General features: G+C 39.0%; 1 protein-coding gene across 5 annotated transcripts in view; it reads right to left on the reverse strand.

Annotated features, from left to right (window-relative positions):
* Positions 1-20,156, reverse strand: part of LOC139394522 (caskin-1) — a 123,221-nt gene that overhangs the window by 3,411 nt on the left and 99,654 nt on the right. For all 5 annotated transcript variants that reach the window (XM_071142612.1, XM_071142611.1, XM_071142610.1 and 2 more), the window contains 2 exons: positions 19,407-19,642; positions 124-635 (listed from right to left, as the gene is read on the reverse strand). In XM_071142612.1, the coding sequence (XP_070998713.1) occupies positions 124-635; positions 19,407-19,642 (748 nt within the window). The remainder of the gene's footprint in view (positions 1-123; positions 636-19,406; positions 19,643-20,156) is intronic.

Genomic DNA, 20,156 nt, shown 5'->3' on the forward strand with positions numbered 1-20,156 from the left:
GGTCAGGGGTCAGAGGTCAGGGTTAAACTCACCAAGACTGTCAGCTTCAGGCCCAGGTAAGGGGACACGTCTCGTCTGGGTTAGGTTCAGAGGTCAGGGGTCAGAGGTCAGGGTTAAACTCACCAGGACTGTCAGCTTCAGGCCCAGGTAAGGGAACGCGTCTGGTCGGGGTGGGGGGGTCCTGCTGCTGTCTCCTCACGGCCACCATCGAGGGTTTGGGCGACACCGGCGGCTTCAGCGGCTTCCTGACTTCTGCCCTATCACAGCTCTCCCTGCGAGAGGCCACCTCCCCCTCAGCCTCCGACCCGGGCCGTATCCGCAGGATGATGCGGTGAGATTGGTCGACCCCTCCGTTCACCTGCTGGGGGGCCAACTGGCTGTGATGCAATTGGTCAATGCTGCTCTCTGGTTGGTCAACGTTCTTCCTGCTGCTCTCTGGTTGGTCAACGTTCTTCCTGCTGCTGTCTGTTTGGCCGCTGCCAGGTGTGGCGCTCGCTGGTTGGCTGCTGGTGGTTGTGCTGTTGTCTGATTGGTCATTGCTGTGCTCGCGGCTGCGTGGGCGTCGCCGAATGGTGTTTGTCTCCGTCAGATGGAACTTCTCTGCGTCAGAATAGTTGGGGGGGTGGGGCTTTCTCCTGGGCACCAATCAGATTGACTTTTAGATATATCAATCAAATAGAATCTGTATAACTGTTAAAGTGATAAATATAATTGTAACTGTTACAGACTGGTAGAGTTAGACTGGTAGAGTTAGACTGGTAGAGTTAGACTGGTAGAGTTAGACTAGTAGAATTAGACTGGTAGAGTTAGACTGGTATAGTTAGACTGATAGAGTTCGACTGATAGACTGAGAGTTAGACTGGTAGAGTTAGACTGATAGAGTTCGACTGGTAGAGTTAGACTGGTAGAGTTAGACTGGTAGAGTTAGACTGATAGAGTTAGACTGATAGAGTTAGAGTTAGACTGCTAGAGATAGACTGGTAGAGTTAGACTGGTAGAGTTAGACTGGTAGAGTTAGAGTAGTAGAGTTAGACGGATAGAGTTAGACGGATAGAGTTAGACTGGTAGAGTTAGACTGGTAGAGTTAGACTGATAGAGTTAGACTGGTAGAGTTAGACTGATAGAGTTAGAGTAGTAGAGTTAGACGGATAGAATTAGACTGATAGAGATAGACTGATCGACTGATAGAGTTAGACTGGTAGAGTTAGACTGGTAGAGTTAGACTGGTAGAGTTAGAGTTAGACTGCTAGAGATAGACCGGTAGAGTTAGACTGCTAGAGATAGACCGGTAGAGTTAGACTGACAGAGTTAGACTGGCAGAGTTAGACTGGCAGAGTTAGACTGATAGAGTTAGACTGATATAGTTAGACTGGTAGAGTTAGACTGGTAGAGTTAGACTGATAGAGTTAGACTGATAGAGTTAGACTGGTAGAGTTAGACTAGTAGAGTTAGACTGATAGAGTTAGACTAGTAGAGTTAGACTAGTAGAGTTAGACTGGTAGAGTTAGACTGATAGAGTTAGACTGATAGAGTTAGACTGACAGAGTTAGACTAGTAGAGTAATAGAGTTAGACTGGTAGAGTTAGACTGGTAGAGTTAGACTGGTAGAGTTAGACTGATAGAGTTAGACTGATAGAGTTAGACTGAGAGAGTTAGACTGGTAGAGTTAGAGTTAGACTGGTAGAGTTAGAGTATTAGAGTTAGACTGGTAGAGTTAGACTGGTAGAGTTAGACTAGACGAGTTAGACAAATAGACTGATAGAGTTAGACTAGTAGAGTTAGACTGCTAGAGTTAGACTGATAGAGTTAGACTGGTAGAGTTAGACTGGTAGAGTTAGACTAGAAGAGTTAGACTGATAGAATTAGACTGATAGAGTTAGACTGGTATAGTTAGACTGACAGAGTTAGACTAGTAGAGTAGTAGAGTTAGACTGGTAGAGTTAGACTGGTAGAGTTAGACTGGTAGAGTTAGACTGATGGAGTTAGACTGATAGAGTTAGACTGGTAGAGTTAGAGTTAGACTGGTAGAGTTAGACTGATAGAGTTAGAGTAGTAGAGTTAGAGTAGTAGAGTTAGACTGATAGAGTTAGACTAGAAGAGTTAGACTGATAGAGTTAGACTGGTAGAGTTAGAGTTAGACTGGTAGAGTTAGACTGATAGAGTTAGAGTTAGACTGGTAGAGTTAGACTGGTAGAGTTAGACTGGTATAGTTAAACTGCTAGAGTTAGAGTTAGACTGATAGAGTTAGACTGGTAGAGTTAGACTGATAGAGTTAGACTGGTAGAGTTAGACTGATAGTTAGACTGATATAGTTAGACTGGTAGATTAGACTGATAGACTGACAGAGTTAGACTGGTAGAGTTAGACTGCTAGAGTTAGAGTTAGACTGCTAGAGTTAGACTGATAGAGTTAGACAGATAGAGTTAGACTAGAAGAGTTAGACAAATAGACTGATAGAGTTAGACTGATAGAGTTAGACTGATAGAGTTAGACTGATAGAGTTAGACTGAAAGAGTTAGACTGATAGAGTTAGACTGATAGAGTTCGACTGATAGAGTTTGACTGATAGAGATAGACTGGTAGAGTTAGACTGGTAGAGGTAGACTGGTAGAGTTAGACTAATAGAGTTAGACTGATAGAGTTAGACTGATAGAGTTAGACTGATAGAGTTAGACTGATAGACTGATAGAGTTAGACTGATAGAGTTCGACTGATAGAGTTAGACTGATAGACTGATAGAGTTAGACTGGTAGAGTTAGACTGGTAGAGTTAGACTGATAGAGTTCGACTGATAGAGTTAGACTGCTAGAGATAGACTGGTAGCGTTAGACTGGTAGAGGTAGACTGATAGAGTTAGACTGGTAGAGTTAGACTGATAGAGTTAGACTGATAGAGTTAGACTGATAGAGTTAGACTGATAGAGTTAGACTGATAGAGTTAGACTGATAGACTGATAGAGTTAGACTGATAGACTGATAGAGTTAGACTGGTAGAGTAAGACTGATAGAGTTAGACTGAAAGAGTTAGACTGATAGAGTTAGACTGATAGAGTTAGACTGATAGAGTTAGACTGATAGAGTTAGACTGACAGAGTTAGACTGATAGACTGATAGAGTTAGACTGATAGAGTTAGACTGATAGAGTTAGACTGATAGACTGATGGAGTTAGACTGATAGAGTTAGACTGATAGACTGATAGAGTTAGACTGATAGAGTTAGACTGATAGAGTTAGACTGATAGAGTTTGACTGATAGAGTTTGACTGATAGAGTTCGACTGATAGAGTTCGACTGATAGACTGATGGAGTTAGACTGATAGAGTTAGACTGGTAGAGTTAGACTAGAAGAGTTAGACTGATAGAGTTAGACTGGTAGAGTTAGACTGATGGAGTTAGACTGGTAGAGTTAGAGTTAGACTGGTAGAGTTAGACTGGTAGAGTTAGACTGGTAGAGTTAGAGTTAGACTGGTAGAGTTAGACTGGTAGAGTTAGACTGATAGAGTTAGAGTTAGACTGGTAGAGTTAGACTGGTATAGTTAGACTGGTAGAGTTAGACTGATAGAGTTAGACTGGTAGAGTTAGACTGATAGAGTTAGACTGGTAGAGTTAGACTGATAGTTAGACTGATAGAGTTAGACTGGTAGATTAGACTGATAGACTGACAGAGTTAGACTGGTAGAGTTAGACTGCTAAAGTTAGAGTTAGACTGCTAGAGTTAGACTGATAGAGTTAGACAGATAGAGTTAGACTAGAAGAGTTAGACAAATAGACTGATAGAGTTAGACTGATAGACTGATAGAGTTAAAATACTGATATTAATGAGAATATTCTGGGCCATATTGATATTAATGAGGATATTCTGGGCCATACCAATATTAATGATACCAATATTAATGAGGATACTCTGGGCCATACCAATATTAATGATACCAATATTAATGAGGATATTCTGGGCCATACCAATATTAATGAAGATATTCTGGGCCATACTGATATTATTGAGAATATTCTGGGCCATACTGATATTAATGAGGATATTCTGGGCCATACCAATATTAATGAGGATATTCTGGGCCATACCAATATTAATGAGGATATTCTGGGCCATACCAATATTAATGATGATATTCTGGGCCATACCAATATTAATGATACCGATATTAATGAGGATATTCTGGGCCATACCAATATTAATGAGGATATTCTGGGCCATATCAATATTAATGAGGATATTCTGGGCCATACTGATATTAATGAGGATATTCTGGGCCATACTGATATTAATGAGGATATTCTGGCCATACCAATATTAATGAGGATACTCTGGGCCATACCAATATTAATGATACCGATATTAATGAGGATACTCTGGAATATACCAATATTAATGAGGATAATCTGGGCCACACCAATATTAATGAGGATATTCTGGGCCATACCAATATTAATGAGGATACTCTGGGCCAAACTGATATTAAAGAGGATACTCTGGGCCATACCAATAGTAATGAGGATATTCTGGGCCATACTGATATTAATGAGGATATTCTGGGCCACACCAATATTAATGAGGATACTCTGGGCCATACCAATATTAATGAGGATACTCTGGGCCATACTGATATTAATGAGGATATTCTGGGCCATACCAATATTAATGAGGATACTCTGGGCCATACTGATATTAATGAGGATATTCTGGGCCATACTGATATTAATGAGGAAATTCTGGGCCATACCAATATTAATGAAGATATTCTGGGCCATACCAATATTAATGAAAGAGTTCGACTGATAGAGTTCGACTGATAGAGTTCGACTGATAGAGTTCGACTGATAGAGTTCGACTGATAGAGATAGACTGGTAGAGTTAGACTGGTAGAGGTAGACTGGTAGAGTTAGACTGATAGAGTTAGACTGATAGAGTTAGACTGATAGAGTTAGACTGATAGAGTTAGACTGAAAGAGTTAGACTGATAGAGTAAGACTGATAGAGTTCGACTGATAGAGATAGACTGATAGACTGATAGAGTTAGACTGGTAGAGTTAGACTGGTAGAGTTAGACTGATAGAGTTAGACTGATAGAGTTAGACTGGTAGAGTTAGACTGATAGACTGATAGAGTTAGACTGGTAGAGTTAGACTGATAGACTGATAGAGTTAGACTGGTAGAGTTAGACTGATAGACTGGTAGAGTTAGACTGATAGAGTTAGACTGATAGACTGATAGAGTTAGACTGATAGAGTTAGACTGATAGAGTTAGACTGATAGAGTTAGACTGATAGAGTTAGACTGATAGAGTTAGACTGATAGACTGATAGAGTTAGACTGATAGAGTTAGACTGGTAGAGTTAGACTGATAGACTGATAGAGTTAGACTGATAGAGTTAGACTGGTAGAGTTAGACTGATAGACTGATAGAGTTAGACTGATAGACTGGTAGAGTTAGACTGGTATAGTTAGACTGGTATAATTAGACTGATATAGTTAGACTGGTAGAGTTAGACTGATAGACTGGTAGAGTTAGACTGGTATAGTTAGACTGGTATAATTAGACTGATATAGTTAGACTGGTAGAGTTAGACTGGTATAGTTAGACTGGTATAATTAGACTGATAGACTAATAGAGTTAGACTGATAGAGTTAGACTGATAGAGTTCGACTGGTAGAGTTAGACTGATAGAGTTAGACTGATAGACTGATAGAGTTAGACTGATAGAGTAAGACTGATAGAGTTCGACTGATAGAGTTCGACTGATAGAGTTAGACTGATAGACTGATAGAGTTAGACTGATAGAGTTAGACTGATAGAGTTAGACTGATAGACTGATAGAGTTAGACTGATAGAGTTAGACTGATAGAGTTAGACTGATAGACTGATAGAGTTAGACTGATAGAGTTAGACTGATAGAGTTAGACTGATAGAGTTAGACTGATAGAGTTAGACTGATAGACTGATAGAGTTAGACTGATAGAGTTAGACTGGTAGAGTTAGACTGATAGAGTTAGACTGATAGAGTTAGACTGATAGACTGATAGAGTTAGACTGATAGAGTTAGACTGATAGACTGATAGAGTTAGACTGATAGAGTTAGACTGATAGACTGATAGAGTTAGACTGGTAGAGTTAGACTGATAGAGTTAGACTGATAGACTGATAGAGTTAGACTGGTAGAGTTAGACTGATAGAGTTAGACTGATAGAGTTAGACTGATAGACTGATAGAGTTAGACTGATAGACTGATAGAGTTAGACTGATAGACTGATAGAGTTAGACTGATAGAGTTAGACTGATAGACTGATAGAGTTAGACTGATAGACTGATAGAGTTAGACTGATAGACTGGTATAATTAGACTGATAGAGTTAGACTGATAGAGTTAGACTGGTAGAGTTAGACTGATAGAGTTAGACTGGTAGAGTTAGACTGGTAGAGTTAGACTGATAGACTGATAGAGTTAGACTGGTAGAGTTAGACTGGTATAGTTAGACTGATAGAGTTAGACTGGTATAGTTAGACTGGTATAGTTAGACTGGTATAATTAGACTGATATAGTTAGACTGGTAGAGTTAGACTGGTATAGTTAGACTGGTATAATTAGACTGATAGAGTTAGACTGATAGAGTTCGACTGATAGACTGATAGAGTTAGACTGATAGACTGATAGAGTTAGACTGATAGAGTTAGACTGATAGACTGATAGAGTTAGACTGATAGACTGATAGAGTTAGACTGATAGAGTTAGACTGATAGAGTTAGACTGATAGAGTTCGACTGATAGACTGATAGAGTTAGACTGATAGACTGATAGAGTTAGACTGATAGAGTTAGACTGATAGAGTTAGACTGATAGAGTTAGAGTTAGACTGATAGACTGGTAGAGTTAGACTGATAGACTGATAGAGTTAGACTGATAGACTGATAGAGTTAGACTGATAGACTGATAGAGTTAGACTGATAGACTGATAGAGTTAGACTGATAGAGTTAGACTGATAGAGTTAGACTGATAGAGTTCGACTGATAGACTGATAGAGTTAGACTGATAGACTGATAGAGTTAGACTGATAGAGTTAGACTGATAGAGTTAGACTGATAGAGTTAGAGTTAGACTGATAGACTGGTAGAGTTAGACTGATAGACTGATAGAGTTAGACTGATAGAGTTAGACTGATAGACTGATAGAGTTAGACTGATAGACTGATAGAGTTAGACTGATAGAGTTAGACTGATAGAGTTAGACTGATAGAGTTAGACTGATAGACTGATAGAGTTAGACTGATAGAGAGTTAGACTGATGATAGACTGATAGAGTTAGACTGATAGAGTTAGACTGATAGAGTTAGACTGATAGAGTTAGACTGATAGAGTTCGACTGATAGAGTTAGACTGATAGAGTTAGACTGATAGACTGATAGAGTTAGACTGATAGAGTTAGACTGATAGAGTTAGACTGATAGAGTTCGACTGATAGAGTTCGACTGATAGAGTTAGACTGATAGACTGATAGAGTTAGGCTGATAGAGTTAGACTGGTAGAGTTAGACTGATAGAGTTAGACTGATAGAGTTAGACTGATAGACTGATAGAGTTAGACTGATAGACTGATAGAGTTAGACTGATAGAGTTAGACTGATAGAGTTAGACTGATAGAGTTAGACTGATAGAGTTAGGCTGATAGAGTTAGACTGGTAGAGTTAGACTGATAGAGTTAGACTGATAGAGTTAGACTGATAGACTGATAGAGTTAGACTGATAGACTGATAGAGTTAGACTGATAGACTGATAGAGTTAGACTGATAGACTGATAGAGTTAGACTGATAGACTGGTAGAGTTAGACTGATAGACTGATAGAGTTAGACTGATAGAGTTAGACTGGTAGAGTTAGACTGATAGAGTTAGACTGATAGAGTTAGACTGATAGACTGATAGAGTTAGACTGATAGACTGATAGAGTTAGACTGATAGAGTTAGACTGGTAGAGTTAGACTGATAGACTGATAGAGTTAGACTGGTAGAGTTAGACTGATAGAGTTAGACTGATAGAGTTAGACTGATAGAGTTAGACTGATAGAGTTAGACTGATAGAGTTCGACTGGTAGAGTTAGACTGATAGAGTTAGACTGATAGAGTTAGACTGATAGACTGATAGAGTTAGACTGATAGACTGATAGAGTTAGACTGATAGAGTTAGACTGATAGAGTTAGACTGATAGAGTTAGACTGATAGACTGGTAGAGTTAGACTGATAGAGTTAGACTGATAGACTGATAGAGTTAGACTGATAGAGTTAGACTGATAGAGTTAGACTGATAGAGTTAGACTGATAGAGTTAGACTGATAGAGTTAGACTGATAGAGTTCGACTAGTAGAGTTAGACTGATAGAGTTAGACTGATAGAGTTAGACTGATAGACTGATAGAGTTAGACTGATAGACTGATAGAGTTAGACTGATAGAGTTAGACTGATAGAGTTAGACTGATAGAGTTAGACTGATAGACTGATAGAGTTAGACTGATAGAGTTAGACTGATAGAGTAAGACTGATAGAGTTAGACTGATAGAGTTAGACTGATAGAGTTCGACTGATAGAGTTAGACTGATAGAGTTAGACTGATAGACTGATAGAGTTAGACTGATAGACTGATAGAGTTAGACTGATAGAGTTAGACTGATAGAGTTAGACTGATAGAGTTCGACTGATAGAGTTCGACTGATAGAGTTAGACTGATAGACTGATAGAGTTAGGCTGATAGAGTTAGACTGGTAGAGTTAGACTGATAGAGTTAGACTGATAGAGTTAGACTGATAGACTGATAGAGTTAGACTGATAGACTGATAGAGTTAGACTGATAGAGTTAGACTGATAGAGTTAGACTGATAGAGTTAGACTGATAGACTGATAGAGTTAGGCTGATAGAGTTAGACTGGTAGAGTTAGACTGATAGAGTTAGACTGATAGAGTTAGACTGATAGACTGATAGAGTTAGACTGATAGACTGATAGAGTTAGACTGATAGACTGATAGAGTTAGACTGATAGACTGATAGAGTTAGACTGATAGACTGGTAGAGTTAGACTGATAGACTGATAGAGTTAGACTGATAGAGTTAGACTGGTAGAGTTAGACTGATAGAGTTAGACTGATAGAGTTAGACTGATAGACTGATAGAGTTAGACTGATAGAGTTAGACTGATAGAGTTAGACTGATAGAGTTAGACTGATAGAGTTAGACTGATAGACTGATAGAGTTAGACTGATAGAGTTAGACTGGTAGAGTTAGACTGATAGAGTTAGACTGTTAGACTGGTAGAGTTAGACTGATAGACTGATAGAGTTAGACTGGTAGAGTTAGACTGATAGAGTTAGACTGATAGAGTTAGACTGATAGAGTTAGACTGATAGAGTTATACTGATAGTGATAGACTGATAGAGTTAGACTGATAGAGTTAGACTGTTAGACTGATAGAGTTAGACTGATAGAGTTAGACTGATACACTGATAGAGTTAGACTGATAGAGTTAGACTGATAGAGTTAGACTGATAGACTGATAGAGTTAGACTGGTAGAGTTAGACTGATAGAGTTAGACTGGTAGAGTTAGACTGGTAGAGATAGACTGATAGAGTTTGACTGGTAGAGTTAGACTGGTAGAGTTAGACTGATAGAGTTCGACTGATAGAGTTAGACTGGTAGAGTTAGACTGATAGAGTTAGACTGATAGAGTTAGACTGGTAGAGTTAGACTGATAGAGTTAGACTGATAGACTGATAGAGTTAGACTGGTAGAGTTAGACTGATAGAGTTAGACTGGTAGAGTTAGACTGGTAGAGTTAGACTGATAGAGTTAGACTGGTAGAGTTAGACTGATAGAGTTAGACTGATAGAGTTAGACTGATAGACTGATAGAGTTAGACTGATAGACTGATAGAGTTAGACTGATAGAGTTAGACTGATAGAGTTAGACTGATAGACTGATAGAGTTAGACTGGTAGAGTTAGACTGATAGACTGATAGAGTTAGACTGGTAGAGTTAGACTGATAGAGTTAGACTGATAGAGTTAGACTGATAGAGTTAGACTGATAGAGTTAGACTGATAGAGTTAGACTGATAGACTGATAGAGTTAGGCTGATAGAGTTAGACTGGTAGAGTTAGACTGATAGAGTTAGACTGATAGAGTTAGACTGATAGACTGATAGAGTTAGACTGATAGACTGATAGAGTTAGACTGATAGACTGATAGTGTTAGACTGATAGACTGATAGAGTTAGACTGATAGACTGGTAGAGTTAGACTGATAGACTGATAGAGTTAGACTGATAGAGTTAGACTGGTAGAGTTAGACTGATAGAGTTAGACTGATAGAGTTAGACTGATAGAGTTAGACTGATAGAGTTAGACTGATAGAGTTATACTGATAGACTGATAGAGTTAGACTGATAGAGTTATACTGATAGAGTGATAGAGTTAGACTGATAGAGTTAGACTGATAGAGTTAGACTGATAGAGTTAGACTGATAGAGTTAGACTGATAGACTGATAGAGTTAGACTGATAGAGTTAGACTGATAGAGTTAGACTGATAGACTGATAGAGTTAGACTGATAGAGTTAGACTGATAGAGTTAGACTGATAGAGTTAGACTGATAGAGTTAGACTGATAGACTGATAGAGTTAGACTGATAGAGTTAGACTGGTAGAGTTAGACTGATAGAGTTAGACTGATAGAGTTAGACTGATAGACTGATAGAGTTAGACTGATAGAGTTAGACTGATAGACTGATAGAGTTAGACTGATAGAGTTAGACTGATAGACTGATAGAGTTAGACTGGTAGAGTTAGACTGATAGAGTTAGACTGATAGACTGATAGAGTTAGACTGGTAGAGTTAGACTGATAGAGTTAGACTGATAGAGTTAGACTGATAGACTGATAGAGTTAGACTGATAGACTGATAGAGTTAGACTGATAGACTGATAGAGTTAGACTGATAGAGTTAGACTGATAGACTGATAGAGTTAGACTGATAGACTGATAGAGTTAGACTGATAGACTGGTATAATTAGACTGATAGAGTTAGACTGATAGAGTTAGACTGGTAGAGTTAGACTGATAGAGTTAGACTGGTAGAGTTAGACTGGTAGAGTTAGACTGATAGACTGATAGAGTTAGACTGGTAGAGTTAGACTGGTATAGTTAGACTGATAGAGTTAGACTGGTATAGTTAGACTGGTATAGTTAGACTGGTATAATTAGACTGATATAGTTAGACTGGTAGAGTTAGACTGGTATAGTTAGACTGGTATAATTAGACTGATAGAGTTAGACTGATAGAGTTCGACTGATAGACTGATAGAGTTAGACTGATAGACTGATAGAGTTAGACTGATAGAGTTAGACTGATAGACTGATAGAGTTAGACTGATAGACTGATAGAGTTAGACTGATAGAGTTAGACTGATAGAGTTAGACTGATAGAGTTCGACTGATAGACTGATAGAGTTAGACTGATAGACTGATAGAGTTAGACTGATAGAGTTAGACTGATAGAGTTAGACTGATAGAGTTAGAGTTAGACTGATAGACTGGTAGAGTTAGACTGATAGACTGATAGAGTTAGACTGATAGAGTTAGACTGATAGACTGATAGAGTTAGACTGATAGACTGATAGAGTTAGACTGATAGACTGATAGAGTTAGACTGATAGAGTTAGACTGATAGAGTTAGACTGATAGAGTTCGACTGATAGACTGATAGAGTTAGACTGATAGACTGATAGAGTTAGACTGATAGAGTTAGACTGATAGAGTTAGACTGATAGAGTTAGAGTTAGACTGATAGACTGGTAGAGTTAGACTGATAGACTGATAGAGTTAGACTGATAGAGTTAGACTGATAGACTGATAGAGTTAGACTGATAGACTGATAGAGTTAGACTGATAGAGTTAGACTGATAGAGTTAGACTGATAGAGTTAGACTGATAGACTGATAGAGTTAGACTGATAGACTGATAGAGTTAGACTGATAGAGTTAGACTGATAGAGTTAGACTGATAGACTGATAGAGTTAGACTGATAGAGTTAGACTGATAGAGTTAGACTGATAGAGTTAGACTGATAGAGTTCGACTGATAGAGTTAGACTGATAGAGTTAGACTGATAGACTGATAGAGTTAGACTGATAGAGTTAGACTGATAGAGTTAGACTGATAGAGTTCGACTGATAGAGTTCGACTGATAGAGTTAGACTGATAGACTGATAGAGTTAGGCTGATAGAGTTAGACTGGTAGAGTTAGACTGATAGAGATAGACTGATAGAGTTAGACTGATAGACTGATAGAGTTAGACTGATAGACTGATAGAGTTAGACTGATAGAGTTAGACTGATAGAGTTAGACTGATAGAGTTAGACTGATAGAGTTAGGCTGATAGAGTTAGACTGGTAGAGTTAGACTGATAGAGTTAGACTGATAGAGTTAGACTGATAGACTGATAGAGTTAGACTGATAGACTGATAGAGTTAGACTGATAGACTGATAGAGTTAGACTGATAGACTGATAGAGTTAGACTGATAGACTGGTAGAGTTAGACTGATAGACTGATAGAGTTAGACTGATAGAGTTAGACTGGTAGAGTTAGACTGATAGAGTTAGACTGATAGAGTTAGACTGATAGACTGATAGAGTTAGACTGATAGACTGATAGAGTTAGACTGATAGAGTTAGACTGGTAGAGTTAGACTGATAGACTGATAGAGTTAGACTGGTAGAGTTAGACTGATAGAGTTAGACTGATAGAGTTAGACTGATAGAGTTAGACTGATAGAGTTAGACTGATAGAGTTCGACTGGTAGAGTTAGACTGATAGAGTTAGACTGATAGAGTTAGACTGATAGACTGATAGAGTTAGACTGATAGACTGATAGAGTTAGACTGATAGAGTTAGACTGATAGAGTTAGACTGATAGACTGGTAGAGTTAGACTGATAGAGTTAGACTGATAGACTGATAGAGTTAGACTGATAGAGTTAGACTGATAGAGTTAGACTGATAGAGTTAGACTGATAGAGTTAGACTGATAGAGTTAGACTGATAGAGTTCGACTAGTAGAGTTAGACTGATAGAGTTAGACTGATAGAGTTAGACTGATAGACTGATAGAGTTAGACTGATAGACTGATAGAGTTAGACTGATAGAGTTAGACTGATAGAGTTCGACTGATAGAGTTAGACTGATAGACTGATAGAGTTAGACTGATAGAGTTAGACTGATAGAGTAAGACTGATAGAGTTAGACTGATAGAGTTAGACTGATAGAGTTCGACTGATAGAGTTAGACTGATAGAGTTAGACTGATAGACTGATAGAGTTAGACTGATAGACTGATAGAGTTAGACTGATAGAGTTAGACTGATAGAGTTAGACTGATAGAGTTCGACTGATAGAGTTCGACTGATAGAGTTAGACTGATAGACTGATAGAGTTAGGCTGATAGAGTTAGACTGGTAGAGTTAGACTGATAGAGTTAGACTGATAGAGTTAGACTGATAGACTGATAGAGTTAGACTGATAGACTGATAGAGTTAGACTGATAGAGTTAGACTGATAGAGTTAGACTGATAGAGTTAGACTGATAGACTGATAGAGTTAGGCTGATAGAGTTAGACTGGTAGAGTTAGACTGATAGAGTTAGACTGATAGAGTTAGACTGATAGACTGATAGAGTTAGACTGATAGACTGATAGAGTTAGACTGATAGACTGATAGAGTTAGACTGATAGACTGATAGAGTTAGACTGATAGACTGGTAGAGTTAGACTGATAGACTGATAGAGTTAGACTGATAGAGTTAGACTGGTAGAGTTAGACTGATAGAGTTAGACTGATAGAGTTAGACTGATAGACTGATAGAGTTAGACTGATAGAGTTAGACTGATAGAGTTAGACTGATAGAGTTAGACTGATAGAGTTAGACTGATAGACTGATAGAGTTAGACTGATAGAGTTAGACTGGTAGAGTTAGACTGATAGAGTTAGACTGTTAGACTGGTAGAGTTAGACTGATAGACTGATAGAGTTAGACTGGTAGAGTTAGACTGATAGAGTTAGACTGATAGAGTTAGACTGATAGAGTTAGACTGATAGAGTTATACTGATAGACTGATAGAGTTAGACTGATAGAGTTAGACTGATAGAGTTAGACTGATAGAGTTAGACTGATAGAGTTAGACTGATAGACTGATAGAGTTAGACTGATAGAGTTAGACTGGTAGAGTTAGACTGATAGAGTTAGACTGTTAGACTGATAGAGTTAGACTGATAGAGTTAGACTGATAGAGTTAGACTGTTAGACTGATAGAGTTAGACTGATAGAGTTAGACTGATAGACTGATAGAGTTAGACTGATAGACTGATAGAGTTAGACTGATAGAGTTAGACTGATAGAGTTAGACTGATAGACTGATAGAGTTAGACTGGTAGAGTTAGACTGATAGAGTTAGACTGGTAGAGTTAGACTGGTAGAGATAGACTGATAGAGTTTGACTGGTAGAGTTAGACTGGTAGAGTTAGACTGATAGAGTTCGACTGATAGAGTTAGACTGGTAGAGTTAGACTGATAGAGTTAGACTGATAGAGTTAGACTGGTAGAGTTAGACTGATAGAGTTAGACTGATAGACTGATAGAGTTAGACTGGTAGAGTTAGACTGATAGAGTTAGACTGGTAGAGTTAGACTGGTAGAGTTAGACTGATAGAGTTAGACTGGTAGAGTTAGACTGATAGAGTTAGACTGATAGAGTTAGACTGATAGAGTTCGACTGATAGAGTTAGACTGATAGACTGATAGAGTTAGACTGATAGAGTTAGACTGATAGAGTTAGACTGATAGAGTTAGACTGATAGAGTTAGACTGATAGACTGATAGAGTTAGGCTGATAGAGTTAGACTGGTAGAGTTAGACTGATAGAGTTAGACTGATAGACTGATAGAGTTAGACTGATAGACTGATAGAGTTAGACTGATAGACTGATAGTGTTAGACTGATAGACTGATAGAGTTAGACTGATAGACTGGTAGAGTTAGACTGATAGACTGATAGAGTTAGACTGATAGAGTTAGACTGGTAGAGTTAGACTGATAGTTAGACTGATAGAGTTAGACTGATAGACTGATAGAGTTAGACTGATAGAGTTAGACTGATAGAGTTAGACTGATAGACTGATAGAGTTAGACTGGTAGAGTTAGACTGATAGACTGATAGAGTTAGACTGGTAGAGTTAGACTGATAGAGTTAGACTGATAGAGTTAGACTGATAGAGTTAGACTGATAGAGTTAGACTGATAGAGTTATACTGATAGACTGATAGAGTTAGACTGATAGAGTTATACTGATAGAGTGATAGAGTTAGACTGATAGAGTTAGACTGATAGAGTTAGACTGATAGAGTTAGACTGATAGAGTTATACTGATAGACTGATAGAGTTAGACTGATAGAGTTAGACTGATAGAGTTAGACTGATAGACTGATAGAGTTAGACTGATAGAGTTAGACTGGTAGAGTTAGACTGATAGAGTTAGACTGTTAGACTGATAGAGTTAGACTGATAGAGTTAGACTGTTAGACTGATAGAGTTAGACTGATAGAGTTAGACTGATACACTGATAGAGTTAGACTGATAGAGTTAGACTGATAGAGTTAGACTGATAGACTGATAGAGTTAGACTGGTAGAGTTAGACTGATAGAGTTAGACTGGTAGAGTTAGACTGGTAGAGATAGACTGATAGAGTTTGACTGGTAGAGTTAGACTGGTAGAGTTAGACTGATAGAGTTCGACTGATAGAGTTAGACTGGTAGAGTTAGACTGATAGAGTTAGACTGATAGAGTTAGACTGGTAGAGTTAGACTGATAGAGTTAGACTGATAGACTGATAGAGTTAGACTGGTAGAGTTAGACTGATAGAGTTAGACTGGTAGAGTTAGACTGGTAGAGTTAGACTGATAGAGTTAGACTGGTAGAGTTAGACTGATAGAGTTAGACTGATAGAGTTAGACTGATAGACTGATAGAGTTAGACTGATAGACTGATAGAGTTAGACTGATAGAGTTAGACTGATAGAGTTAGACTGATAGACTGATAGAGTTAGACTGGTAGAGTTAGACTGATAGACTGATAGAGTTAGACTGGTAGAGTTAGACTGATAGAGTTAGACTGATAGAGTTAGACTGATAGAGTTAGACTGATAGAGTTAGACTGATAGAGTTAGACTGATAGACTGATAGAGTTAGGCTGATAGAGTTAGACTGGTAGAGTTAGACTGATAGAGTTAGACTGATAGAGTTAGACTGATAGACTGATAGAGTTAGACTGATAGACTGATAGAGTTAGACTGATAGACTGATAGTGTTAGACTGATAGACTGATAGAGTTAGACTGATAGACTGGTAGAGTTAGACTGATAGACTGATAGAGTTAGACTGATAGAGTTAGACTGGTAGAGTTAGACTGATAGAGTTAGACTGATAGAGTTAGACTGATAGACTGATAGAGTTAGACTGATAGAGTTAGACTGATAGACTGATAGAGTTAGACTGGTAGAGTTAGACTGATAGACTGATAGAGTTAGACTGGTAGAGTTAGACTGATAGAGTTAGACTGATAGAGTTAGACTGATAGAGTTAGACTGATAGAGTTAGACTGATAGAGTTAGACTGATAGACTGATAGAGTTAGACTGATAGAGTTAGACTGGTAGAGTTAGACTGATAGAGTTAGACTGTTAGACTGATAGAGTTAGACTGATAGAGTTAGACTGTTAGACTGATAGAGTTAGACTGATAGAGTTAGACTGATAGACTGATAGAGTTAGACTGATAGACTGATAGAGTTAGACTGATAGAGTTAGACTGATAGAGTTAGACTGATAGACTGATAGAGTTAGACTGGTAGAGTTAGACTGATAGAGTTAGACTGGTAGAGTTAGACTGGTAGAGATAGACTGATAGAGTTTGACTGGTAGAGTTAGACTGGTAGAGTTAGACTGATAGAGTTCGACTGATAGAGTTAGACTGGTAGAGTTAGACTGATAGAGTTAGACTGATAGAGTTAGACTGGTAGAGTTAGACTGATAGAGTTAGACTGATAGACTGATAGAGTTAGACTGGTAGAGTTAGACTGATAGAGTTAGACTGGTAGAGTTAGACTGGTAGAGTTAGACTGATAGAGTTAGACTGGTAGAGTTAGACTGATAGAGTTAGACTGATAGAGTTAGACTGATAGAGTTCGACTGATAGAGTTCGACTGATAGAGTTAGACTGATAGAGTTAGACTGATAGAGTTAGACTGATAGATTTAGACTGATAGACTGATAGAGTTAGGCTGATAGAGTTAGACTGGTAGAGTTAGACTGATAGAGTTAGACTGATAGACTGATAGAGTTAGACTGATAGACTGATAGTGTTAGACTGATAGACTGATAGAGTTAGACTGATAGACTGGTAGAGTTAGACTGATAGACTGATAGAGTTAGACTGATAGAGTTAGACTGGTAGAGTTAGACTGATAGAGTTAGACTGATAGAGTTAGACTGATAGACTGATAGAGTTAGACTGGTAGAGTTAGACTGATAGAATGATAGAGTTAGACTGGTAGAGTTAGACTGATAGAGTTAGACTGATAGAGTTAGACTGATAGAGTTAGACTGATAGAGTTAGACTGATAGAGTTATACTGATAGACTGATAGAGTTAGACTGATAGAGTTAGACTGATAGAGTTAGACTGATAGAGTTAGACTGATAGACTGATAGAGTTAGACTGATAGAGTTAGACTGGTAGAGTTAGACTGATAGAGTTAGACTGTTAGACTGATAGAGTTAGACTGATAGAGTTAGACTGATAGAGTTAGACTGTTAGACTGATAGAGTTAGACTGATAGAGTTAGACTGATAGACTGATAGAGTTAGACTGATAGAGTTAGACTGATAGAGTTAGACTGATAGACTGATAGAGTTAGACTGGTAGAGTTAGACTGATAGAGTTAGACTGGTAGAGTTAGACTGGTAGAGATAGACTGATAGAGTTTGACTGGTAGAGTTAGACTGGTAGAGTTAGACTGATAGAGTTCGACTGATAGAGTTAGACTGGTAGAGTTAGACTGATAGAGTTAGACTGATAGAGTTAGACTGGTAGAGTTAGACTGATAGAGTTAGACTGATAGACTGATAGAGTTAGACTGGTAGAGTTAGACTGATAGAGTTAGACTGGTAGAGTTAGACTGGTAGAGTTAGACTGATAGAGTTAGACTGGTAGAGTTAGACTGATAGAGTTAGACTGATAGAGTTAGACTGATAGACTGATAGAGTTAGACTGATAGACTGATAGAGTTAGACTGATAGAGTTAGACTGATAGAGTTAGACTGATAGACTGATAGAGTTAGACTGGTAGAGTTAGACTGATAGACTGATAGAGTTAGACTGGTAGAGTTAGACTGATAGAGTTAGACTGATAGAGTTAGACTGATAGAGTTAGACTGATAGAGTTAGACTGATAGAGTTATACTGATAGACTGATAGAGTTAGACTGATAGAGTTAGACTGGTAGAGTTAGACTGATAGAGTTAGACTGTTAGACTGATAGAGTTAGACTGATAGAGTTAGACTGATAGAGTTAGACTGTTAGACTGATAGAGTTAGACTGATAGAGTTAGACTGATAGACTGATAGAGTTAGACTGATAGACTGATAGAGTTAGACTGATAGAGTTAGACTGATAGAGTTAGACTGATAGACTGATAGAGTTAGACTGGTAGAGTTAGACTGATAGAGTTAGACTGGTAGAGTTAGACTGGTAGAGATAGACTGATAGAGTTTGACTGGTAGAGTTAGACTGGTAGAGTTAGACTGATAGAGTTCGACTGATAGAGTTAGACTGGTAGAGTTAGACTGATAGAGTTAGACTGATAGAGTTAGACTGGTAGAGTTAGACTGATAGAGTTAGACTGATAGACTGATAGAGTTAGACTGGTAGAGTTAGACTGATAGAGTTAGACTGGTAGAGTTAGACTGGTAGAGTTAGACTGATAGAGTTAGACTGATAGAGTTAGACTGATAGAGTTTGACTGATAGAGTTAGACTGATAGAGTTAGACTGGTAGAGATAGACTGATAGAGTTAGACTGATAGACTGATAGAGTTAGACTGGTAGAGATAGACTGATAGAGTTAGACTGATAGACTGATAGAGTTAGACTGATAGACTGATAGAGTTAGACTGATAGAGTTAGACTGATAGACTGATAGAGTTAGACTGGTAGAGATAGACTGATAGAGTTAGACTGATAGACTGATAGAGTTAGACTGATAGACTGGTAGAGATAGACTGATAGAGTTTGACTGATAGACTGATGTACCTTCGGTTGATGGTCGCTGTTCCATCCGTAATAAGCCCTTCTCCTGTCGGCGTGACGACCGTGGAGCGTGGACGGGGTTCTGGGCGTAGCTCAGTGTGTTGCCGTGGGAACTGGATCTGGGCGGAGTCTGTCTGGTCGGTGAGCGGACCGCTGATGGTCCGACGCCGATTCATGATATCATCATCAGACCCGAGACCACCTGACCCGGCCTGACGACGCAACGCCGCCGGACTAACCTGGCGGGTTATACAAACATTACACATGAGACCCCAGACCACCTGACCCGGCCTGGCGACGATTACACATGAGACCCCAGACCACCTGACCCGGCCTGGCGACAATTACACATGAGACCCCAGACCACCTGACCCGGCCTGGCGACGATTACACATGAGACCCCAGACCACCTGACCCGGCCTGGCGACGATTACACATGAGACCCCAGACCACCTGACCCGGCCTGACGACGATTACACATGAGACCCCAGACCACCTGACCCGGCCTGACGACGATTACACATGAGACCCCAGACCACCTGACCCGGCCTGGTGACGATTACACATGAGACCCCAGACCACCTGACCCGGCCTGGCGACGATTACACATGAGACCCCAGACCACCTGACCCGGCCTGGTGACGATTACACATGAGACCCCAGACCACCTGACCCGGCCTGGCGACGATTACACATGAGACCCCAGGTCTGTGGGTGGGATTGGCCGCTAGGGCAAGGGTCTGTGGGTGGGAT

This window comes from Oncorhynchus clarkii, unplaced genomic scaffold (genome assembly GCF_045791955.1).
Source record: "Oncorhynchus clarkii lewisi isolate Uvic-CL-2024 unplaced genomic scaffold, UVic_Ocla_1.0 unplaced_contig_11241_pilon_pilon, whole genome shotgun sequence".
NCBI lineage: Eukaryota > Metazoa > Chordata > Actinopteri > Salmoniformes > Salmonidae > Oncorhynchus > Oncorhynchus clarkii.